The 25,882-nt window shown below is 39.5% G+C and overlaps 2 protein-coding genes and 1 long non-coding RNA gene across 11 annotated transcripts in view; 2 read left to right on the forward strand and 1 right to left on the reverse strand.

The window, feature by feature from the left end:
* The window catches only part of MYO19 (myosin XIX), a 44,221-nt gene that overhangs the window by 15,687 nt on the left and 2,652 nt on the right, over positions 1–25,882 (reverse strand). For 2 of the 7 annotated variants that reach the window (XM_073315397.1, XM_073315396.1), the window contains exons 2-12: positions 12,731–12,871; positions 10,492–10,636; positions 9,285–9,433; positions 8,613–8,726; positions 7,747–7,879; positions 7,408–7,477; positions 6,858–6,960; positions 6,514–6,610; positions 5,910–5,986; positions 5,005–5,095; positions 953–1,124 (exon numbers count right to left, since the gene is read on the reverse strand). In XM_073315397.1, the coding sequence (XP_073171498.1) occupies positions 953–1,124; positions 5,005–5,095; positions 5,910–5,986; positions 6,514–6,610; positions 6,858–6,960; positions 7,408–7,477; positions 7,747–7,879; positions 8,613–8,726; positions 9,285–9,433; positions 10,492–10,636; positions 12,731–12,742 (1,163 nt within the window). In that variant the 5' untranslated portion in view covers positions 12,743–12,871. Of the gene's footprint in view, positions 1–952; positions 1,125–5,004; positions 5,096–5,909; positions 5,987–6,513; positions 6,611–6,857; positions 6,961–7,407; positions 7,478–7,746; positions 7,880–8,612; positions 8,727–9,284; positions 9,434–10,491; positions 10,637–12,730; positions 12,872–16,094; positions 19,649–25,882 lie in introns of those variants that run through there. The other 5 variants (XM_073315395.1, XM_073315394.1, XM_073315400.1 and 2 more) reach the window with 5 other exon arrangements.
* Positions 5,926–17,406, forward strand: LOC140899610 (uncharacterized). The gene is made up of 4 exons (XR_012155389.1): positions 5,926–6,979; positions 9,719–10,233; positions 14,632–14,723; positions 16,106–17,406. It is a non-coding gene; the product is annotated as an uncharacterized lncRNA (long non-coding RNA).
* On the forward strand, positions 17,475–24,164 carry PIGW (phosphatidylinositol glycan anchor biosynthesis class W). 3 transcript variants are annotated; one of them, XM_073315410.1, is made up of 3 exons: positions 17,475–18,502; positions 18,799–18,925; positions 21,456–24,164. In XM_073315410.1, the coding sequence occupies exon 3, from the start codon at positions 21,464–21,466 to the stop codon at positions 22,982–22,984; it is 1,521 nt and encodes a 506-aa protein (XP_073171511.1). In that variant the 5' UTR covers positions 17,475–18,502; positions 18,799–18,925; positions 21,456–21,463; the 3' UTR covers positions 22,985–24,164. The 3 variants fall into 3 exon arrangements, with proteins under 3 accessions (XP_073171511.1, XP_073171510.1, XP_073171509.1); XM_073315409.1 differs by having other exon boundaries at positions 17,475–18,925; XM_073315408.1 differs by lacking the exon at positions 18,799–18,925 and having other exon boundaries at positions 17,476–18,502; positions 21,456–24,162.

Here is a 25,882-nt window from a genome sequence, read left to right on the forward strand (position 1 = left end):
CGACTGAAGTAGCACCAGCAGTGTGGCCCCATTGTGCTGGGAGCTGCACAAATACAAGACCAATTCCCACAAAAAGCTTACAATCCAAGGCCCTAGTCATACAATGAGGTACGTGCTAAGCCCCTTATCTATGCAGAACTTATTGTAGGATCAGGGTCTCGAAGTGGGGAGGAGAGGGAGGGAGAGAGAATATGCACATTTGTTTCTCTAATGTTTATCAGAAGGCAGAATCACATAGGGCTATCATGGAAGTTGATGAGAAGAAAAAAATTTTCATAGCACTGACCCATGTATTCAAACTATTTTAACTTGGAGATATATCTCTAGTGCTGCATCTAAACAACAACAGTGACTCGTGCAATAAGCAAACTTCCCGCTTTCAAAACATAAGTCAAATATCTACAGTGAGGAGCACTGGCTCAGGATTCCTAAGCTTTTTCATAATATAAGCCACATTTTTAATGTATTTAAATCCCACTAGTGATTGCACAGACCACTTCTCCTTCCCATTTGTAATTGCATAACATCCATGTAAGCAATTGCTGTATTTGCAAGAGAGAGGGGAAGAGTAGTTGTTTTTCAGTTGTCTTAATGCAATTTCACAGCTGAAACTGAAAAAGCCAGTGCTATAAAACAAGAGTTTGGAAAGTGCTGCCATATTATGCTTTTTTAAAATGTTTATATACATGAAGCTATTAGAAAGTTGAAAATGCTAAAAAATCCTCAAATGTTCAAACATGTAGAAGATAAAACTTAACCGATTAGAAATGTTCTTGAACAGACATCACATGGCAAGCTTTCCAAGGACAAGTACATGTAGTCATGCTACATAGGCTGCAGAGGAATATAGTAGAAATGACTGACTGGACTAGGATAAAACCCTGTTGGTCACGTTGACACTTTAACTAAACCTTGTATAGGCAGTCAGGGCAACATTGCTGATGGAACTTACTTAGCATAGATCACTTTAGCCAGGCAGTCCCTTCTTGTTTCACATTCTAATCTGGAGCATGGCTTCTTGAAGACTTGTTGCTGTTTTCCAGCAGTTATAGTTCGAATTCTTAGTGTTTCCAGTAGCTCCTCTACAGATACTTTTAGCAAGTTTGCAGTTGTCTTCACAAAACCTTATTCAAAACAGCCAAAAAAGTATCATAGGAATATAATCTGTTTCTTAAAACCTAAGCACCTTCCAGAAATTTAATATATATTAAAAAGTGGCCTTTGGATAGCCCACACTGAAGCTTCTGACTTCATGGAATATGCTCTTTTACTTTTAAGACAGAATGTTGTAAGACTAGCCTCTCATTTTGAATGCCCACTAATTTTACCCGAGTTGCAGGTGCTCAACAATGACTGTTTAAAAAACACACACCTGTAGGGCTATGTCTACACTGCAATGAAAGCCCAGGGTTAGAACTTGAGTCAGCAGACCCTGGGTTTGTTAACTTAGGGCTTGAGCATCTACACTTATTTTTAGCCCCAGGTTAGGAATTGTTGAACCTTGAGTCCCAACTTGGAGCTCAAGCATCTACACTGCATGATGTGGACCCACAGTCCAATCACTCATATTCCAGGACTTCCTAATGCCCACCCAAAATGTGGCTGCTCTAGCTTTTTGTTCATGGTGCAGTGTGGGAAAACTTGACTGTCCAAACTTGACTGTCCAGAGGACAAAGGATTGGCCTGTGGGATTGTGGGACACTTTTGATGGACTCCCAGAACATGAGTCCAGTAGTGCTGAATCTACACTGCAAAGCAATAGGGCTTGAAGCCCAAGGGGTCTTGGGACCCTGGGTTAGCACTATTTGTGTGTAGACAGACAGGCTCAAACCTAGCGTCCAAAGTTTGAAACCTGGGCTTAAAATATAGTGTGGACATATCTTCAGTGTCTAAAACTGGCCACCCGAAATTAGGTCACATCTCTTAAAATATACCCTTGCCTGTTTACTTTGTCATCTCACATAAGCCCCAGCATGCACTGCCCAAAGAGGTCTCTAAATCCACGAAGGGTAGTATACAAACAGTTATTGCTAGGAAAATAAGAAACGTATCTGGCATAGTTCAGGAAAGCAGACTTCGACTCCCTCAGGGAACGAATGGCCAGGATCCCCTGGGGGACTAACTTGAAGGAGTCCAGGAGAGCTGGCTGTATTTCAAGGAATCCCTGTTGAGGTTACAGGGACAAACCATCCCGATGAGTCGAAAGAATAGTAAATATGGCAGGCGACCAGCTTGGCTTAATGGTGAAATCCTAGCGGATCTTAAACATAAAAAAGAAGCTTACAAGAAGTGGAAGGTTGGACATATGACCAGGGAAGAGTATAAAAATATTGCTCGGGCATGTAGGAATGATATCAGGAGGGCCAAATCGCACCTGGAGCTGCAGCTAGCCAGAGATGTCAAGAGTAACAAGAAGGGTTTCTTCAGGTATGTTGGCAACAAGAAGAAAGCCAAGGAATGTGTGGGTCCCTTACTGAATGAGGGAGGCAACCTAGTGACAGAGGATGTGGAAAAAGCTAATGTACTCAATGCTTTTTTTGCCTCTGTTTTCACTAACAAGGTCAGCTCCCAGACTGCTGCGCTGGGCATCACAAAATGGGGACGAGATGGCCAGCCCTCTGTGGAGATAGAGGTGGTTAGGGACTATTTAGAAAAGCTGGACGTGCACAAGTCCATGGGGCCGGACGAGTTGCATCTGAGAGTGCTGAAGGAATTGGCGGCTGTGATTGCAGAGCCATTGGCCATTATCTTTGAAAACTCGTGGCGAACCGGGGAAGTCCCGGATGACTGGAAAAAGGCTAATGTAGTGCCAATCTTTAAAAAAGGGAAGAAGGAGGATCCTGGGAACTACAGACCAGTCAGCCTCACCTCAGTCCCTGGAAAAATCATAGAGCAGGTCCTCAAAGAATCAATCCTGAAGCACTTGCATGAGAGGAAAGTGATCAGGAACAGCCAGCATGGATTCACCAAGGGAAGGTCATGCCTGACTAATCTAATCGCCTTTTATGATGAGATTACTGGTTCTGTGGATGAAGGGAAAGCAGTGGATGTATTGTTTCTTGACTTTAGCAAAGCTTTTGACACGGTCTCCCACAGTATTCTTGTCAGCAAGTTAAGGAAGTATGGGCTGGATGAATGCACTATAAGGTGGGTAGAAAGCTGGCTAGATTGTCAGGCTCAACGGGTAGTGATCAATGGCTCCATGTCTAGTTGGCAGCCGGTATCAAGTGGAGTGCCCCAAGGGTCGGTCCTGGGGCCGGTTTGGTTCAATATCTTCATAAATGATCTGGAGGATGGTGTGGATTGCACTCTCAGCAAATTTGCGGATGATACTAAACTGGGAGGAGTGGTAGATACGCTGGAGGGGAGGGATAGGATACAGAAGGACCTAGACAAATTGGAGGATTGGGCCAAAAGGAATCTGATGAGGTTCAATAAGGATAAGTGCAGGGTACTGCACTTAGGACGGAAGAACCCAATGCACAGCTACAGACTAGGGACCGAATGGCTAGGCAGCAGTTCTGCGGAAAAGGACCTAGGGGTGACAGTGGACAAGAAGCTGGATATGAGTCAGCAGTGTGCCCTTGTTGCCAAGAAGGCGAATGGCATTTTGGGATGTATAAGTAGGGGCATAGCGAGCAGATCGAGGGACGTGATCGTTCCCCTCTATTCGACATTGGTGAGGCCTCATCTGGAGTACTGTGTCCAGTTTTGGGCCCCACACTTCAAGAAGGATGTGGATAAATTGGAGAGAGAGTCCAGCGAAGCGCAACAAAAATGATTAGGGGTCTGGAACACATGAGTTATGAGGAGAGGCTGAGGGAGCTGGGATTGTTTAGCCTGCAGAAGAGAAGAATGAGGGGGGATTTGATAGCTGCTTTCAACTACCTGAAAGGGGGTTCCAAAGAGGATGGCTCTAGACTGTTCTCAATGGTAGCAGATGACAGAACGAGGAGTAATGGTCTCAAGTTGCAGTGGGGGAGGTTTAGATTGGAGATTAGGAAAAACTTTTTCACTAAGAGGGTGGTGAAACACTGGAATGCGTTACCTAGGGAGGTGGTAGAATCTCCTTCCTTAGAGGTTTTTAAGGTCAGGCTTGACAAAGCCCTGGCTGGGATGATTTAACTGGGAATTGGTCCTGCTTTGAGCAGGGGGTTGGACTAGATGACCTTCTGGGGTCCCTTCCAACCCTGATATTCTATGATCGTTAGAGAACTTAACCCTGTCACAGTAGGAGGAGTCAAGATTTCCTAGTCCAACGTATGCAGAAAATGTAAACTACTTAAGACCGTGCTAACTCAAAAAAGCAGCTGAAGTGTACTAGAAATTATTGGGCCCAAATTAAAGCCACTGGAATTTGTCAGAACTTGTGAAACAGAAATATGAAGCCTTCCTGATTAAGCCACTGTTAGTTCCATGGAAAACTGGGGCCATTTAAATTTAGGTCATAGAGATGATCTTTGGATAGAAGGAAAGCAGCTTAATATATGTTCTCCCTTGTAAAGTATCTAAGGCTGCAATTTGACAGACTTGCTCAGATTGGAATCTCAAAATGGAATTACAGCCTGAATATTTAAGCACATAGATATATATAAAACCTCCAGTCTAGGTCTCTTTGCCTCCAGGGGCCATGTGGTGTAAGTATACGACTAAGAACAAGGATCATGATTCTTCCAACAACTCACTCTGTGCCTTTGTGCAAATCACTCAGTTCCCCTGATCTGAAAGACAGGGATCTCTCACTGGGGTGGGACGATTACATTAGCATTTGTGCAGCATTCTGATGTTTTATAAAAACAGATAAAAGGAATAATGGAGAGGGTACAATTAACTGACAGTTCTTGTCATTCCTCTCCCCACTTTGGTCTCCTAATGAAAGGAAGAATACAGTATATGAGATTATGTACTTCTGACATCATTAGGTCTTTCTGGTGCCATTATCTTTCAATAGTAGTTACCCAATAGGAAACTAAACACTAAAACTACGCATGTTTGGGGCCTCACCTTTGGCATTATCTTCTGGTTCACAAGGCTGGGATTCATCCACTGAATCAGAGAACTGAATGTTACCAAGGTGTAGAAGTCCTGCTAATATCTGCAACATAAACAGTCATTTGAATTCTGGAGTTCAGATTCACCTATCATTTTTAGAGGCATCTGGGTTCCAAATACCTCAGAAAAACAGCACAGCAGCGGAAACATTTGCGCAAATATGCAAGCCAGAAATCATTTGAAAGACGCTGCTTATATTTTTTTAAGCCACTAATTTAGTGCCTGATCCTGCACTATTCAAGTAAATGAAAATTCTACCATTTATTTCAGTGAGAGCAGAATTGAGCCATTGGAAGTTAACATTTACACTTTAGATAGGATATCCTAACCAGAACTACTATTAGTTTAACATCTGTCTACAAATTACGTTGAACAAATACAGTCAACTGCTGAAATGAAGCATTAGAAGCACATCCTCCCGATCGTCCCACCACCCTGCTCTGCTGCTAGCAAGGGCTCTGAATGCAGCTGAACAGATGCCAGGAGTGGGCAGGATCGTCAAAAAGATCTTGGGGAATGCCAGAGGAGAGCCATTTTCCGCACCCACAGACAGAAACGCAGAAGTTGTGGGGACTACTGCAACAATAGCCAAACAGGTTCCACAGTCTTGGGGAGGCAGGGTAGGATTCCTTACCCAGGATTCTCACTCAGGTTTAGGATTTGCTGCTAACAAGTCAAACCCTGCAGTCCTTACTAATGGGAACTTTGCCTAAGAAATCAGTAGGAGATTTGCCTGGTAAGGCAAGGACTGCAGAATTTGGTACTAAGACCGATCACACACCAAACAACCAAATGCATACCAAGATCCTTAGTTTCAAAGATGAGTTTACAGATATTGCAGAGTGTTTTTATCTGACCTTAAAAATATTGTTCTGTGTGGAGCGGTCAATGCCCAAGTGAAACATTGCCTCTCTGGTCACCTCAAAGCAGTCCTCTGGAAAGCCAAACGGGTGTTGTTAAAAAAAACAAACACATAAACAAGCCACCCAACACCACTCTCATCCCTCCAAAACAGCAGTGTAGACAGGTCAGCTGAAATTTTCAGAGCCTAAGGTGGTGGGGCACCCCTTTGAAAGTACCAGCTGCAAGCACAAGACCATCTGCTTTGCCAAACCAAAGGAGCAGAAGTCATACTATTAATTATACTACTGCCACTGAGTGACTTAATACTGAACCTTTGTGGGCCCCAGAGGTTAGGCAGCAAGTTGTTGAAGCAGCCAGGTATCACACGAGGTTTGTAAACTTAGCCTCAGAGAAATGCCAAGTACAAATTCTTAACAGTGTAAAGTGAAATCTGAACAGAGTCAAAGTCAGGCAGGTGGCTTTGTGAAAATGGAACATAAATCCAATGTACCAGAGCCCTAAGTCTCTATAGAGTGATTTTTCTTCCTTAAGACCATACTCCTATGGGCCATTAATATTCTACATACAACAGTCTCAGTTGTCAACTTTAAATCTTACCTTCCAGTGTTCTTTCAGAATTTGGCAGCCAGAAGAAATTGGCACCCTCAGGCAGGTTCCATTCCAGTCTTTCATCCTTTGTGGCACCTTTTGTGATCTTGCAACAAAAAAAGAAGACTACTGAATCCTAATATTGTACGAAACATAAATGGCAGAGTGATGATTAGCAAACTGGGAACATACTTAATGGGATGATAACACAAGGTCCAGAAAACTGAATTAAACCATGAGTAAAAAACTGAACTGTTCTAAACAGGAAGTTGCAAGCAGATCTTCTGCCAGATCTAATGGTTCTATCACTAATGTACTTTAGAAATACCTAGATAAATTAATCGAGTACAAACCTGATAAAAAATATGAAAGTTTCTTTCACGCGGGGCCTGATAAGCAACTCTGGTTTTCTCCAATAGAAATGTTTGGATGGAAGCGCTAGTCAGATGTTGTGATCTAGAGAAACAACAAACAGGTTAGTATATGCCCTTAAAAACAGAAGTCTTATGGACAGCCCGTTGTCACACAGCATGCAAGGTGCCCCATATCTTTTAATGCTGTTTTAAGTTTCTGGTGTCTTTACTTAATTTAAGAACTCTATCATAGTATCTTTAATAGATTAGCCATGCAAGTGCAGAGTAGTCCATAGGTACAGTCTTCTGGACTGAAAAGCTATCTTTGCAAGATAGATGTCCTTTCAGTGTTGACAACGTACTTGGTAAATCCAGGAAACATTAATTCATCCCAATATACCAAGGTATGTTACAAAAAACACTCCATTCCATGTTCTGTGGAAGACTCGAGACACACGTTTGCAAGAAGAGAAAGTTGTGAATGTCAAAAAAACAACAACACAACAAAAAACCACCACACAGCTTGAGCATTTTACATAATAATTAATACCTGTTTAATTGAAGCTGGATATATTTTCCAAAACGGCTACTGTTGTTATTCCGAAGAGTACATGCATTTCCTGTGAAGTCACCAGGAGCGGGGGGACACAAAGCATAATTATTCTCCAATAATGGGGAACCAAAAAAACCAGAGCTTGTTTTAGTCTTCTTCTAGGGACACACAAATATATAGGATGATTTGCATGCTGCTTGAGTATTTCAGAGGTGATTTTTTAAAAGAGTAATAATGGGGAATAGTGAAGGTTTGAATAAAAATTAAAAACGCACAAACTGACAATGTAGTCATGGTTTTGTTTCTCCTTACTATTGACATAAAAAAGGGCTTTACCGAAAGCTTCCATAACAGGGTTGGAGTCCAGCACTCTCTTCTCTATCCTCTCCACTGTTTCATTGCCTTTAGGAGAGGTAGATGATGCAGCAACAGTAGCATAAAATTTCATAAGACATCGGGAAGTCCAAGTCTAAAAAGAGAATCTTGACAATAAGCCTTTGTCTGCTCTCACATTATTAATTAGATGCAAGTCTGACAAGAGCTTTGGCTATGAGAAAACAACATTGTGCACCTAGTTATTATGTTGAGGAAAGTGATTTTTTTTTCAAATGCATGAAACAAGCTTACGTGCCTTACTGGACTAGGTTCTTGTAAGAAAAATGAAGGTACAGCTATTCAGAAACTATAGCCAGAATTGACAGCTATAGTTCACATACAGCTTTGCTTAAGTGCTTTGCTGAGCAGGGATGGACTGTTGAATCAGGGTCAGAGTTAGAAGCTGAACTCCTCAAATCTTGTGGATGTGTTGATACAATTTAGCGTAAGCCCCACGTGTCAAGTCCTAACAAAGGGCCAAACTCAGCTATCCTTACCTTGATCTCAACAGGAATTTTACTCTATTAAGAACTACAAATAGGGTCCAGAGAGCAGTTTTACTGAGCATGGCACATTTGAATTTAACCAGAGTGCATTCCCCTCCCATCTGTCTTCCCCCATACTATAATGGCTTACAGTTGGCTGCTGTATTTTGTACCAATTGCATTGTGTTTCTCTCTTCCTTCTTCAAATTAGAGAGCTAGCTGAAATGCTTTGTACCACATTAAAGTCTCAGAACATGCTAACAATGTCAGAACAGTGGCCTGATTAAAAAGGGGAGGCAAAACAAACAAACAAACAAAAACAAAAAAACATCCTATGCTTACCTTTCCAGCACCACTTTCACCACTAACAATTATAGACTGGTTTATCGGTTCAATCTGGCTTTCAACATTTCTGTAGGTCTGTTCAGCCACAGCAAAGATATGAGGTTTCAACTCCTAACAATAAAGAGTGTGAATGTATGTGTATATATATATAGTTTGAAAAGGAAGACAGTTATGTTTAACACAAAGCAGAGTCTATTACTTAATCCTCACTCGCCCAGTGAGGTAGGGAAATAGAACTGAACAGAAGAATTTGGGCCCAGGAAACAGAAGCAGAAGGATAAACTATGTAACCTAAGGCCACACAACAAGGATTAGACCTCAGGAGTTTCTGACTAAGCTTCACGCTCAGGTCACTAGAACATACTGTCTCTTCTTCTAGTTGATTGAAGAATTTGAGCACAGAAATATCAATCACATCTTTTCTTCTACATAGAGCTCTATGTTAGGTTCTAAATCTAAAATTTGAGAAGCGCACTTAACTATACACTATAGGAATGAACCTGGCAAATAGAAGAGTGCGAGAGGAGAAGGCAAAAATGCACAAGAGCCCTGGCTGAATAAAGCATATAGTTTTGCTAGAAGTGGTTCTAACACAGCTGGTTTATTAGTTCAGATTTGGATGACTTCTCATCTCTTTTGCTTTGTAAGAGGAACAGTCATCACCGTTACCTGAGGGCGAAGTGCAGTGTGGTACTCTTTCATAAGCTCAGGCAAATAGAGGTGACAGATAGGTTGAAATGGATTTACAGCCACAAGACTGCAGCCAGCGTATGTATAAAACACATCTACTGTGTACCTTGCTTGCAGACATTTCAGTACTGAAATAAACATACGTTCTATTAGCAATTATTGGAAACAAATGTATTTTGTTTTCCCCAGTCCTATTTGTATAAGAAATATTTAGGAAATACTATCTTTTCTACCTATTCACAGATGGATTTAAATCTGATTTTTACAGAGTTTGAGAATAGTCAAATAAGATAATTTCTAGCATGTCTACCATGAATAAATATTCATCTTATAGGTTCATTTCTGGTCTTAAAAACAAAAATTTAAAGAACACCAAATTTGACTAATTAATTTCTTATGCATTCTCATTATAGGTTCCACATACACAGCCCTGGAGATTGAATCATCTATTCATTCACAGAAAAAGGAGAAAGCATTGGAGAATTCTCCACATTGTACCATCAATATGCCTCATCTCAGTCTACAAAGGACCATTTTTAAAGTTAAGTGAAGACTGCAGTTTCCAAGCCTGATTTCAATCCTTGGCTTCTCTGCAAAGACTATTACAGTAAGAGGGCTCTACTGTTTGTGATGGTGTCTTGAGATAAGGAAATCTGTTAATTGAAACTGGACAGAGCACAAAATCCTTTCGCATAGCCATGTAAGAGCCATCCAGTAACAACTGCCAACCACTACCAATTCAAGGTGTATTTGAACCAGTGACATAGGTGAAAGGTTTTTTGTTTAAATCTTAGTTCCATGTTGCTGAAAGACCGGTGTGGGTTTAAAGCAATGCTAAAGAATATTGATCAAGCCAAGTTTAAAGACTGATCTCAAGTCACCAGAAATCTCTCCATTGATTTCAACAGGCTCTGGATCATGTCCGCAGGTACTATTTTCATGCTAGTATTACAGGGATCAGAATAGCTGACCACAATATATTTTGTATGCAGTATTGTTGTAGCTGTGTTGGTCCCAAGATATTAAAGAGGCAAGGTGGATGAGGGAATATCTTTTAAATATATTGAAGTTGATCCAATAAAAGAGATTGCCTCATCCATCTTGTCACAGTATATGTTGACAGTTATTTGTTATGTGAAGTGAAGTAATCTTTCAGGAGATGCCCCAGACGGCCACAAACACTGACCTGTTGTTGTGGTTACAGGATTAACTTTGGTAAGGTCATCTAAGAGATGCAATTTATCTTCATCACTCAGAAAAGCTTTAACCTCTTCTTCGAATGAGTCATTAAGCTCATTCTGGATGGCAGGATCTCTCTTTGGGCCATTCACCTGGAAAGCACATATAAAAGATAACACCTGTAACAGACTCAACACCAGGGTGGACTTTCACCTCTTCAACTGCAGTTTAAAGTCCCTTTCCAGTTTCCAAATAAGACAGATTTGATTTAAGCTCAGTCTTAGCAAGAAACAAATAATTCAGCACATTTTTACTACTGGTCTGACCTCTCTGCCCAGGAAGTATTAAAAAAAATTATTATATATCTCACTACCGTGGAAGTTGTGTTTCAGTCTTTAGACATGCTTTAGAAGGTGTTTATTTGATGCATGAGAGATCGTGAACTAATGACAATTTTTATGGGCTTAATTCATCCCTGGTGTAATTCTGACTCAAGAGGAATGACACCATGGATAAATGTGTCCCTAGATGTATAGTTCTTGATGTTGGCAACTTTGTGATTCTTTAAGAACAAATACACTTACACAGTCGTTCATGACCAGGGGATTTTGACTCCTCTAAACACCATATATTCAACACAAGATCTGACTCAAGGAAATGGCCTATTAGCCTTAATGGCTGGTGCACAGATCATATTAGTTGTCAGAGGTACTAAGGCTAATGGAGGTTCCCCAGGCTTGCCTTTTTTGGAGCCAAACAGTGCTCCACAACTATGGTTTTGCAATGTGTATATATAGTGCCCATTTGGAGAGGTGAATGGAGAGGTTATGCTATTTTGTCTGCATGAAACCAGAATCTGGCCCTCTACAAATAACTTATTTAAAGGTTTTAATCGGAGCCTCTGGGCTCCAGTGTCCTTGAAAACACTGTTTGGAAGGTCACTTGTTTGTTAAGCGTACATAATGAAAAGCATAGCCAGTACACACAGGTTTCAGGTGCTGGGTTGTTATTTTTGGGCAAATGCTGATTTTTGCATTCCTTCCTGCAAGCGTTCTGTCGTCCCCCCCCCCCCCCCCAAATTATGTAACTATCATTAGCGTTACAAGTTGACCACGTCTTAACACGCTGTTTTTTGTTTATACCAAAAAGCTGCTGCATACAGTTAGCAAATACAATTTGTTAACTGACCTCAGCAGCATTCAAATGGACAAACAACATCCTCTAGACACCACTTGCACATATGGCTCTGCAAGAATAATATGCAAACTAGAATAATAATTCCTCAAAATTAATATATGCACTTGGGGATCTCCAATTTCTTTCCAGATTGGATATAACTGGATTTAAAGTCATGCACAATTCTATAGCATACGAATAAAAATGTGCTTACCAGTAAAGTTGAATGAGAGAGAGTAGGTCAGATGTTGACATGAACATGGTTTTCATTATCATACTATGTATGAGCATTAAGGGACCCAATGAGTTCACAGCTGGACATGCTGAACTACACAAAGCCAAATACTGCTCTTCAGATAATACTCGAGTTTTGTTGTTGTTGATTCCCCTATCTGTGGAACAATATGCATTGTTCTCCCCCGGCCCTCTCATCGGTTTACTGTTTAATGTTTACGGTAGATAAATGGTTGCAAACTCCATTGCAGAGCTGGCTGTAATAAGTCCTGGAAAAGGAGGCTTTTTTGCTGGCTTGTATTAGTTAGCCCAACTTCCTTGCATTCACTTTCATCTATTGATATTTATGGCTAAAATCAAAAATATGCAAGAATTGGCTCAACTCTTAAAATCCAGGTAGGAGAAAAAAAGTGCACATTTTAACAATGTCATTGAAAATTTAATTTGAAGAACGATGATTAAAAAATAGTGATAGTCTATTGTAATCCTGCAATTTCTAGTTTTAGTGGTTCTACATCCCTGAATGCAGGCCTACCTAAATTAATGAATTGCCAGTACTCACTAGTCTTACTCATTTTATCAGCCATATATAAAAAACAATCTTTAGTAACACAGATCAAAACCTTAAACTTATCAAATCTAGTGTCTTGATATTACCCAGAGGTTATTCACAAATTTGTGGAGCAGCTGCAGGGCAACAAGGGAGGGGGAAAAAGAGGAAGAGCATACTTTAACAATCTCCGATTGTGGATTACAAATCAACTGAACCTCAGCCCAGCATTATTTTATGACAAAAAGTTTAAATTAGTGAAGACGGACAATATTGGGGCTTTTACCTGTTTTGGCATATTATTCAGTTGTCTGATGCTGTGTATGGGTGAATTTGTAAAGCTCTAGAAACAGGACTCCTGCGTAGGAGAGTTGATACCGTGAAGGCCTTCAGACTGGTGGACCTTGTTCAAGTCAAAGTGGAGGTCCTAAAAGAAATCAACTTTGTTATTTCAGAAAGAGTAATGCAAACCACATAATTCTGCACTGTTTTCCTGGAGAAGAGACTCAAGCCTGAACTCTAGTACGGATGTAATATTCTTCTCTAGAGAAGCCAGCCCCACCAGAATAAGGAGTTAGTTAACAATGGAGCTAGCTAGTTTATACATGTTGTTACACTAACAATAAAAATACTTGGTTTGCCCTCAGCCAACCACTTTTAAGCAACTTGATCTGTAAAGGGATTAAAAAAAAAAAAATTAATACTCCCAACATCTGTGCTCCACCAAGTTCTACTACCAAAGAGGGGGCATAAAATATTTTCAGCCATGGGGTTGAAAGAAGCAAATTGAATGAGTTTTAAGTGTCCTAACTAGGAAACATGCAGAACCAAGAACTACTTGGCTTTAGATGCACTCCTCAATTAGATTTCAAAAGAATTAGCCTGTTAAATACATTTTTATTTAAACTACTTAAACTTACGGAGCCTTACTTATAGAGCTATTTCTTTTGGGCTCATTTAGATTCCAAGTGGCCCATTAATCCTGCCCTCCCCTTTGTTGCTTTAATTGGGCCAAATTCATCACGAGTGTAATTTCAGAGGTTCATTGACATACGCTAATGATCAGTTTGGCCCATCATCATCAAATCATTCATCACCAATAGAGCAGTGTCAAATCTAGTCTTGACTATTTCCAGCAAAGGAGATTCCACTATCTGTCCTGGCATCTTGTTCCATTGTCCCAAACTATTCTTACAATTCAGTTTGCACTAATATTTTAACATGTGTTCTCTACAGAAGTGTAGACTTATAGCTACTGTTTGATCACTTCTAATCCATTTCATCCAGCCAGACCACCAGACAAGAGCTTCCCTCAAAGACACCTTTGTACTAAACTAAGTTGCAGGTGCCCTCCTGTCCTTCACCCAAACTTCCCAGTGAACATGAACTTGTTAAGCTCTTAGGATTCCCAGCCAGGTTCAGAATCAAGGTCCTTAAAGTTGCAGAATGCTGTGATACCAGACCAAAGTGTCCTATTTTTAACAAATTCTGTATTTCAGTGCAACTTTCATTATGTGTTTAAGTCTCAGAAGTCCAGGTGAATAACTTGATTGCATTATGCATAACCAATTCTAAAGCATAAGTCATTTTGGCCCAGATCCTCAAAGGTATCTAGACACCTAGCTCCCATTGATTTAAGTAGGAGTTAGGCCCCTCAATGCCTTTGTGGAGCTGGCTTAAGAATGCGGGGTCAACAAATTCAATTCTACTTCCACTGAAAATAACAGGATCTTTGCCCTTTACTTGAGTGGAAGTAGATTCATGACCTAACTGAGTACATTTATTTAGGTGCATCTCCTCTAATTCTCTTTGTACTCACTGAAGGAAGAAAAAAAAAAATTAAATAAAGCTTCTTTAGGAAAATGAGTTGTGTGAACATTTATTTACTGCAAAATCAGCTACTTGGTTTCTCTTGGATTAAGAGGAGTAAAGCATAGTGTAAATTCCTCACAATGAAAATAAAGTTTATCTTCATTCCTGCGGTTACATCAGATAGGAAAAGTTAGTGGGTCTGATAGCATCAGTGATGTCAGAGCATTTCTGGATAGGGTGCGACTCTTGAAAGTTAAAGCAAGACATACTTGCTCATTACTGGCTTTATTCTGCTTCCCCTGAAATCAAAGGGAGTGTTCCTATTTACTTCAATTGAAGGAAGGTTAAGCCATATTTTTTGCTTTCTTATTCTAGCAATGAAAAAGGATTGATTGTCTAGGCTTCAATAACTGTATCCGTCCTACCACACATCCTAGATGGGTGAACTGCCGTGGTTTTAGTTTCATGTAAGTGGTGTTTAAAGATAAGACTTGTTTAATAGTACAGTGATCCTTAATTTGAAAGATCCAGAGAGCAACACATGTTATTAACAGTTATGCATGGAACTGTTATACCCCACTCTGCACTTCTCTACCTCCTTCCAATCTTAAAATATGTAAGTGCTTTACAAACTACTGATTTAAATCTTACAAGCTGTTGAAACAGGGCAGGAGAGAACAACTCCAGTTTACAGATATCAAACTAACTGCCCAAGGTCACACAGCAAATCTGTGACAGAACCAAAAATAGAATCCAGATCTGACTCCCAACCCCATATTTTAACTATTAGACTATACTTCCATCCAAGCACAACACCAAAAAAAAATAGCTTTTCCTGACTACACTGGAGACATCTATTAGAAAGTGATTTTTAAAAAGGGGAGGGAGTTTGCACCATCTTCTGCATTGTGTTCAAAGTTATTTGTTTTCTGCCTTCAATTAATCTCTGAAAGGGGTTTTATTTAAAGTTTTCCCTGATTATGTTTCTATTCAAACACACACAATTTAACCTTGACTGAAATTATCTCTTTGCGGTCTAGGAATTCTAGAGTAGGCTTTGCTAGCATTTAGTTTAGTGTTACCCTTCCCATAAGCAAAAGGACATGTAAAATAAGCAGACAACCCCCTCTAATCCAGATTTGCGACCAAAAGACACTTAGGAAGGAAACTCCATTTCTACAGTAAAAAGAAAAGGAGTGCTTGTGGCACCTTAGAGACTAACCAATTTATTTGAGCATAAGCTTTTGTGAGCTACAGCTCACTTCATTTCTACAGTGCCTATATAAAGTTAAAGATATAGTTCTGTAGTGCATAAAACAAACTATTTATCTAATCTACAGATGTATGCTGGATGCTTTATAGTAAAACAGTTAGCCTTATTTTTAATTTAAGGCATTATTGCTGATTTTAAATATGATTTTTAGGCTTTCAAGGGCACCCCAATGACCTTCTGAAGTTGAAAACTGTTTTTAAATGCAGTCAGTGAGTGGTTAATTCTGTGGATTGGGCTGAAATAGAAAGAGTTTACACTCTACGCATCTAGAAAGGTCTATAGCAGAAAAGCGTAAAGCAGAATGGCTATACCACCAATCTCTTCCTGATCTCAGAATGCGTAAAGTGGAGAGGACTGTGTAGAAGTGCAGGGAATAAGGGCGAGTTTGTGCAGCTGGGGGAGAGAATTTGACTCAAACACTCCCATCATTAGAGATAAGGGGCGGGGGAGAAGGAGCAGATCAGACGTTAAACAGGGGAGAGCGCGGGACGTGGGAGAGCGCCGCAAACGTTAAATGGGGGGAGAAGAGCTGGAATAAAATAAATATCCCTAATTTGGGACTCACCCGTTCCATAGGGCGCGCACATGAGACTGCAACCAGGCAGGCGGGCAGCCGGGAAGGAGAAAGCTGCTGCCGGGGCCGGGCTGGCCAAGCAAGGAGGAGTTGAAGGCGCAAGGGCGGAGGCTGCAGTTTGAATCCGGAGAAGAGCCCGGTCCCACACCCTGGCCGGGCGCCACCCCGCCCGCAGACAGCCTGGAAAGAAGAACGTGACCGCCTTGGCCTTGCCTGCCGAGCCCAGCGCTTCTCCCGGCCGGACTGATTCAACCGCGGCTAGAACCACGTGGCGCCAGGAACACACGTGTCTCTGGTTCCGGCCCTCGCCCTCCCTGCTGTGGGTTTTTTGGAAGCAGGAGGAAGGGGCTGGGAACGTTGCTGGCATCGATCTCTGGAGTAGGGGCTGGTGGGGCTTTATGGCAAATCCAGGGGTGTTGTCCTGAATCTTTAAAAGCAGCCCCTAATGCAGAGATGCTAACAACATTTTCTCCCACTTCCTCCTCCCAAACTTGTATGTGCCTGCATCGGTCATGTACATACATACGCTAAGGGAGAGGGCATGTGGGTGTTTTGGTACCACAGGGGCGTGGCAGTGGGGCTTTCTGTTTTGCAGTGTCATTTAACTGTGCCTCAGTTTCTCCGTCTGTAAAATGGCAATCTCTGTCCCAGGGAAGGATCATTCGAGAGTCTGAATTCATTAATATTTGCAAAGTGCCTTGATAGAAGTGCTACATAATTTTTATAACCTTTTCTGTAGTCTCATTTTCAAGAAATACCACATTTAAAATGTCATTTCCCACTCCTGCAAAGACTTAAAGTACATGCTTACCTTTAGGCCATTTTCTTCAATAGGACTGTCACATGCATGAAGTTGCATGTGGCTTTGTAGGATCAGGGCCCTAACTATTGACAGTAAATTATCACTCAGAACTAAAAATACAAGTGTTTTTATTTTAAGTGCTTATCTTTAACTCTCACACTTCAAAATAATTAAAAAAAAACAATATTTCACATAAAATCTAATGCCTAGACCACGTGAAACCTCTGTATGTCAACAACAAAGCTCAAACAACTAATTGATAACTTCAGCATCAAACCCTCAACCATCTTATTCCATAAACACTCAGAGGCAGGGGAAAAGTTGTTTTAAATGGTCTGTTTATGTAAGACAACAACACCTACTCTGGGTGGCTTTGGGGGGGTCACTGATGGGAGGGCGGATGGACCGGGGGAACAAAATGTTCATGGGCAGCCAACAGCAAGACTGGGAACTTCTGGTGTCTCAAACAGCACGAGATTATAGGCCCTATAGGGGATCAGGACTCAGAAGAAGAGTTTCCACCCATTTTAAACTGCACAACAATCCTGTTTTTTGAGCATCAGGCCTATATCCCATTCTTCTGTTTTGCAGGATATTAAGGAAAGTGTTAAAAAACTCAGTGCAGAACAAAAATTAGGACGGGGGAGGTACTAGAGTAGTTTTCTACCTAGTTGTCTCCTCCAAAATGAAATGTTCCAGTATTTTGTGAAAACATTATTTTAGAGGTCATTGTTATAACGGTATATCAATTTACCAAAACAGTAACTGCCAAATTCCACCTATGGATGCTCATCTGCAATTCCCATTGACATTAAGGAAAGCTGACTTCAATTGAAATTGAAGGTACATATCTGAGGGTGACATTTGACCCTAAAAAAGCAAGTGAATTGCATCTCTTTGTATTTACAAGTGTATGGGGATTTAGGCAACTCTTATATTCTCTACCTCCCTTGCCAACATTTGGAAAGTATAAAAGGGACATTTAAAGAGAAAAATAGAGACATTTAAGAGAGAAAAAATGTGTCTTTTAATAACAATGCTTTGCATTTCTACCGAGTATCTTGCATCCAAGAATCTTAAAATATTTTACAATCTTTAAATAATTAAACAGCAGAAAATCCTCATTATGTAGCTCAATAAACCCCTAGATTGGATTGGAAGAGATTTCTGGAAGAAAAGAGTGAAAAAGTAAATATTTGGGTTGCACCTAAGAGGGACAGTAGAGATATATTCCACACCTGCACACTCCCTAATCCAAAAAACTGTATGTAGTGGTAAATAATCAGGTATTGTCCTTTATATGAGTAGAAAGTAGGGCATGGCTCCTCCCCCCCCCCCATTTGTTTTTCGTGATGGCAGCTTTATACTAAATAGAGAAGAGGTTATTAGCCAACTGTGTGTTGAATCAGGCAATAAAGTAAAGCAGACTGGTTCCCTTAATGGTGAAAATGTTTGGAGGAAACAGAGTCCTCATTTACCTCTCTAGATGTGGATTTGGGCAGGCTACTACCGGAAGTAAAAGCAAGCAGAAGAGAGAGAGAGGGAAGAAGAACTTCATTTAACAAGCAAATTCCCTTCCTTACAGAGAACGCTCATGGTGAGAATCTCCTGCATAATAAATGTCAGAGTCACAGAAGTTATAGAAATTATTAAAATAAACCGTTATTATTTTTCATATGCTGGCTAATGCCTCAGAGCTCTTCCAAAATTACTTGGTATCTATCATCTCTTGTGGGATGTCACAAAAGTGTAAAGAAAGGAAACTACTAGATGGAACCATTGCTTAAAACCGTCTTTGAACTCATTTTATTTAATTGACTTAATGTTATATGATGCAATATTTTGGTTAATTTATTCCCGTTATTTATCTAGTGCTATTTATGTACTTTACAGAGAGAGAAGAGAGCACGCTTGCCCTAATGCCTTAAAATCTAAATAGACAAAATACAGACAAACTAGGAGGGCCAGGAGTCCAATACGAAAATGAAGTGATTGATCAGTTGAATTTAGCTGTATCTTGGTATGCTATATATTTGCAGTGTTCTTTGTTGTTATTTCTGTGAATTTAAATTAAAGAATTATGAGATTAAGTAAGGCCCCAATCATGGAAACACTTACACACTTTCTTAACTTTACTGCCATGAGTAGTTCATTTCAAAGGAACTACTCACGAAATTAAAGAGACAAGGTGGGTGAGTTAATATCTTTTATTGCAGTGGTTCTCAACCAGGGGTACGCAGAAGTCCTCCGGGCGGTACATCAATTCATCTATCTATTTCTCTAGTTTTACAACAGGCTACATAAAAAGCACTAGGGAAGCTAGGACAAACTAAAATGTCATACAGACAATGACTTGTTTATACTGCTCTATATAATATAAGCTGAAATGTAAGTACAATATTTATATTCTAATTGATTTAAAATTATATGGTAAAAATGAGAACATAAGCAATTTTTCAGTAATAGTGTGCCGTGAGACATTTGTATTTTTATGTCTGATTTTGTAAGGAAGTAGTTTTAAGTGAGGTGTAACTTGCAGGTACACAAGACAAATCCTGAAAGGGATATAGTAGTCTGGCTCTCAACCTTTCCACTGTTTTTACTGGACCAACTTCTGTTGGTGAAAGAGACAAGCTTGTGAGCTTACACAGAGCTCTTCTTCAAGTCTGGAGTAGGTTCTGAGATCTGAAAACAAGCTCTGAGTATGGCTCAAAAGCTTATTTCTTTCACCAACAGAAGTCGGTCCAATAAAAGCTATTATCTTATATCTAATATCCTGGGACCAACACGGCTACACCACCACTGCAAACACAGTAATAAAGTTAAACGTGTTTAAGGCCTAAGAGAGCAGGGGTGGTGAATTATTACAACATGCTGTGGATGGAGAGAGAGCTAGTTTCAAAAGTATTTATAGTGGTAGGGAGACAAGGTGAAATTGATTATTTAATACTTAGTCCTGCCATGAGTACAGGGGACTGGACTAGATGACCTCTCGAGGTCCTTTCCAGTTCTAGGATTCTATGATTTATTCCTATTTCATAATCCTGAGGCGTCATCTTCTAAGGAGCATTTGACAACAAAGTTTGTGCTGGATAAATTTTCTAGGTAAAGAAAAGAGAGAACAGATGGTTGCTAAAGGTGAAGGCTCCAAGAATTTTAGCATGACAGCTGTCAATGTACATCAGTGCCCCTCAGAATTTGTGTTTGATTAAGCTGCTTGAATCTTTTTTTTTTTAAATGGTATTAATGGAAATGTAAACTAATATGTTTGATATGCCTTTTTAAAATCCATTTTTGTAAACTTTTGCTGGGTTTGATCTACTAATTTGAGTTAAAAGAAAAGGAGGACTTGTGGCACCTTAGAGACTAACCAATTTATTAGAGCATAAGCTTTCGTGAGCTACAGCTCACTTCTTCAGATGCATATCTGTTGAAATCATTCTGCTTGCCTGGCTTCATCAACAAGTAAGCTTTCAAATTTATTATTTAACATTATATGCAAAATTATTGTTAGTGCTTGTGAAAAATGAGGGATTAGCTTCACTGAAATGTTCTGTATGTATCCATAAAACAAGTGAAGCATGGGCAGGAGCAATGCTAATTTTCCCACCAATATGCCTCCAGTGTAACCTAGGTCCTTCTGAATGCTGCTCCACACAGGCCTATATGGAACAGCTTGCAGAACTGGGGCCTTAAGAGGATACTTCAGTCAGTTTCTATTGTATTTGGTTTCTTCATTGAGAATGTAAACAAAGGTGCAAATTGTGATGATGTTTCTGATGTGGACACGGGCCACAATCTTCCAGACTGTTTTGTGTTGGCAGATCACTGCACCTGGGTGGAGTAACTTGCAGGGTTGGAGTCTTCTCCATGAAGGCCACTAGTTTAATCCGCACATGCCGCCGAACAGCTGTCCAATAGATAATGACAGCTTTTTTGTTGCAGCATATTTAATACCTCTAAATGTATTCTCTAAAACAATGCTATGAGACTAGTTACATATATATTTTAACATTAATAACTTTCAGAAAAAATCCTTTGGTGTAACAAAACTATGTTTAAAAATACTGCTTCTAAATGTCTCACTATAACAAAGCAAAATTTGTATGCTAAACCTTGGGCATAAATCCTGCAGACACTTACATATGTGTTTAACTTTACTACTGTGAGTAGCCCCAAGTTAAGCACATACATAAATGTTTGCAGAAGTGGGCCTGTTATTGTGTGGGGTGGGGAGCGGAGGGGAGGGGGGAAGGAGGCTTTTATTTTTTATTTTTTTTAATAGATATTTTAAGAATCATTAAAAACCAACAAGATGGCCAAAACACTTCTTATGACATTGCATCATTTCTTATGGGAAGCGTATGTTTTGGGAGGCAAAAAGAATTCACCTGTAACTAAAATTAAGTTGGTACTTATGAAAATCATTTTTATTTAATATGTCTTATGTTTCCATATGTAAAAGGAAGCGGAGCGTAAATTAAACACAAACTTGCAAAACATTCTTGCACTACAAAAATTAATCCTAGTTTACATTTTGAATTGCATAGGAAGAAGAATGTCACAAAAGCTGCTGAAAGAAGCCTTTATCAGTAACTTAAATGGAACGAGTTTTCTAGAAATTTCAGTAGGTTTAACTCTAGCTCCACTGTGTATAGCTTGCAGAGGTTTGCTGTTAATTTTGTATAATCTGCACAATGGAAGACCTTTACATTCAAGAAAGTATCATCTACTACTCGACTTTACAGTGCTAGTAGTTCCTTTTGTGCTCAGCTGTACAATTTTGTCCCCTGTACTCCCTCTTTTGCCAATAACTATTGGGGCCTTCTGTGCAGGATTATTTTATAAAATATACAACAGACGAAATCATTGTATCAGGACTCCTCTGAAGCAAATCATACATGATTTCCTGAAGACTAGCTTAGAACCAGACTACATTCCGTCAATAACAGTGTTTCGTGTTTATGTCAACATGTTAACTGCAATCAACATTCTAGCAGTGGATTTTCCACAGTACCCCAGACGGTATGCTAAAACTGAGACCTATGGAACAGGCGCTATGGATTTTGGAGTGGGAGCTTTTATTTTTGGTAATGCTCTTGTTTGTCCTGAAGTTAGACAAAAAACAGGTGTGGTGCAATCCAAATTCTCCTGTCTAGCAAGACAGTTGTTATCTGTTTGGCCATTAGTTTTTCTTGGCTTGGGACGACTGATCAGTGTTAAAGCTGTAGAGTATCATGAACATTTTTCAGAGTATGGAGTGCACTGGAATTTTTTTTTCACTTTAGCAACTGTGAGAATGACCGCATCACTACTTTTAACTCTATTTCCAACCAACAAATCATGGATTGTTTCTATGATCCTTGCTGTATTTTATCAGCTTATTCTTGACACTACCCATCTGAAGATGTTTGTTTTATATGGGAGTGATGGCAAAGATACAAGGGTTGGATTTTTAAATGCTAACAGAGAAGGAGTGTTCTCCCTTTTTGGTTATCTGGCTATCTATATGGCTAGTGTGCAAGTGGGGTTATATTTGTTAAAGAAGAGAACTTTAGTCAAGGACTGGATTGAAGTAATATGTTTCTTTCTGCTGACAGTTTTCATACTCTTTATATTTCTTCCTATGTCTCAAGTTTATGTTGAGCCTGTGTCCCGCAGGATGGCTAATCTGCCTTTTTGCATCTGGATAGTTGCTCAGTGCCTGATATTTTTAATCTGTTTTTTAGTGACTGATCTTATTTTGGTGTTTACAAAACTTCTAGTAAATGGGTCTCGAGTGCCTTGCTGTTGGAATTTTACACAACCACCTAATACAAATACAAAGCACGATTCAGAGCCCACATCTATCAAAAGAGAAAGACAGTGGCTAAGTATTTGCATAATTAATGCTATTGATAAAAATCAGTTAGTTTTTTTCTTGCTAGCAAATGTTATGACTGGCATAGTGAATATGATGATCGATACAATCCACAGCAATGCCACATTTACCTTATTTGTGCTACACTTGTATATGTTTACTAACTGTTTAATTATGTATATATTGCATGCAAAAAATGTAATATTAAAATGCTGGTGACTATTGAAACTACTTGTGTTCTAGTACTTTGTATCTTAAGTGTACAAGTAAAATTTATATTTTGTTATCCATGCTCAAGTGATAGTTTTAATGGAAAATACAAATTTTGTCTTAGATTTATTTCTGTGCAAACACGTTGGTTTGTAGTATACTGTGAATTTATGATTTATATCTAGGCTTGGCAGGATTCAGTTTAAAAAATTTTTTGACAGCTAATATCAGTGTTTATTTTTAAGCATTTTCCCTATGTTTACCAATTTAAATTTCAGGTGTGCAAAATTATGGGTTTTAAGCATTTTTTTTTTTTTTGTATTTTTATCTATTTAAATTTTCACAATTGCGGGAAATTATGGAGATCAGACATTGGGGAAGGTCAGACAATCATTTAATGACAGTAGACATTGAGATTCAAGAAGTTAAAGCTTTATAGCTATTAATGCACAAATTGTCAACATAACAGAACTTACTAAGTAAATATCCTTAAATCAAACTAAGTTTTTAAGCAGCATTTTTCTTACTATGCTTTTCTGTAAATTTCAACTATTATTGATGGAAATATTTTTTGTTGTTGTTGATTTATGTCCTGACAGTGAAATTGACATTTACTGGAAAAAAACCTAATCCTTCCAGGTCTATTTTTACCAAATGATATCATCACCCAGTGAAATTTATGGAAAATGTTAACACTTTTTTAAAAAAAATAAACACCTTATTTACATTTCTGGATCTCTTTATTTTTAAAAATACATTTTAAAGTATTATCAACAAACTGTTTATTGACCTTTGTCTTGATCTTGCAAACACCTGTGCACAAGAGTAACTTTACACATTGAATACAATAGGACTATTCACATGTGCAAGTGTTTGTAGGTTTGGGGCCACTGAATGTACATTAACAGTTATTCCTGGATAAGGCCCTGGTATGAATAAGGTATTAGAAACAATTATTTTGTAAAAGGAAAATTTTATATTGAATAAATGAATATATTAAAAACTGTGACTCCAATCCAGCAAAGATTAATTTTTTGAGTTAATCATGTGCGTTAACTGTGCTTAATTGACAGCCCTAATTCATAGTACAATTTTCTGATAACCAATAGTACATATTTATTAAAAAGGATTCAAGCGTTACTTTAGGTGGCAACCAAACTAAGGCCTCAGTCATAAACTCAGAGTGACTCACGTGTATTAATGGTTGGGAGATTTGGAGCCTAAGGCCCAGATCCTACAACGACCTCTGCCTGGGTGCAGGATAGGGATGTATATGGGTATGATAAAGTTGAATTGTCTGTTGGTAAAAAAAGCAAACTACATCTAGCAGGCTGGGCAAGGTATTATTTAAATTGCACTTTGTTGAGCAAAGGTTTAGGTCCTGATCCTGCAACTGGTAGAGCGTAGGAGTACGTCTATGCAGGAATAAAAGACCGGCAGCATAGCCACAGCTGGCCCAGGTCAGCTAATTCAGACCCTCCCGCTTTGTGGGGTTGCAGAACTCAGGCTCCAGCACAAACCCGAACATCTACACAGCAATATTACAGCCCTGCAGCCTGAGTCAGATGACCCAGGCCAACCACAGTTTTTAATTGCTGAGTAGATTTACCCTAGAGGAGGCCCGCTGTATCTGTGCAGTGCCCCACTGACTCTAGTTGGGTTCAAGTCCAGGAACCTGCTGTTGATTGCAGGACTGGAGGCTTGGTTTGTAATGAAAAAGACTAACAATTGACCCCTGTAAACCAATAGGATTGTAGTATGCAAATAAATTATGAAATAGGGGATGGGGTTGGCTCTTTTATCTCTGATGTCACAGTCCCAACAATGAACTATTCATAGTAGGTGGAAGATGGCAGAACTCCACATCATGGGTCAGTCACCCATTTTTAAATCTATATAAAGTAAGTCATTCACCACTGAATTAGTGAGAGTACCAGTTAATTCATGTTCCTTATTGTCAATAACAAGCATAACAACTTCTGGCCTGAGGCAATTGGCATAGTTTTTAGGACAGAATGTTTAGTCCATGAATAGTTACAGATAGCTAACCATATTTCATGGGCAGGTTAAAAGAACCAATAAATGCAAAGCAGAGTTCTTTGATTAACAAAGCTTTTCAGGTTAACTCCTGTGTGATGATTTGAGAAGCTAGCACAATATGAACAAGACATTAAATCATTTTTTTGCTTATCACTTTCTAATGAGAAATTAAGTGAGTTTCCAGTCTACAGTACCAAGACCCTGCTGGAGAATTTAGGCTAGAGTACATGGGGCCTTGATAATGATGGTAGGAGAATCTGAGATTGCATTTTGATGTTTGTACACATTTTAGCCGTGGTTTCAGAAATGGTTCTGAACAAGTTTTCTCCTGCCTACACATGCACTCTAATCATGTTCAGCAACAGCTATTGTAGTATCTGTTAGCAGCAACAGCTACTTTTCATGATGTACACAAGGCTGGAGAAGTTACCTAATTTGTCCCAGATGACACTGAAAATAGGTGCCCGGTGGGAATTAAACCTAGTTCTTATTTTAACCCCATCCCACACTCCCATTTTCCCCTCTACCTTAATCAGCAGTCACATAAAATGCAGGGGATTTCCTTTTTAACCCCCAACTTTTTCTCCTTCCCTTACTAGCTTTCTAATTTCTCTTTCACCTTACCCACTTCCTCTTTATATGCCCTAGGAGGGAGGGTACCAGGACTCAAGCAATTTTTTTTCTTTCATAACTGATGCTGCAAGCCCAGAGCTGCAAAGCTGTCTTCTTTGGGTGGAGCTCATTAACCTGGCCTCATCTGTCTTCTTTCAAGGGTTGGGGACGTGTGTGTGTTTCTGGGAGGCAGCCCTTCCTTTCCCCTTAGGCCCAATTTTGAGCAAGGGTGTTTTTCAATTGTGTTAGCTCAAG

This window comes from Lepidochelys kempii, chromosome 17 (assembly GCF_965140265.1).
Source record: "Lepidochelys kempii isolate rLepKem1 chromosome 17, rLepKem1.hap2, whole genome shotgun sequence".
Classification (NCBI taxonomy): domain Eukaryota; kingdom Metazoa; phylum Chordata; order Testudines; family Cheloniidae; genus Lepidochelys; species Lepidochelys kempii.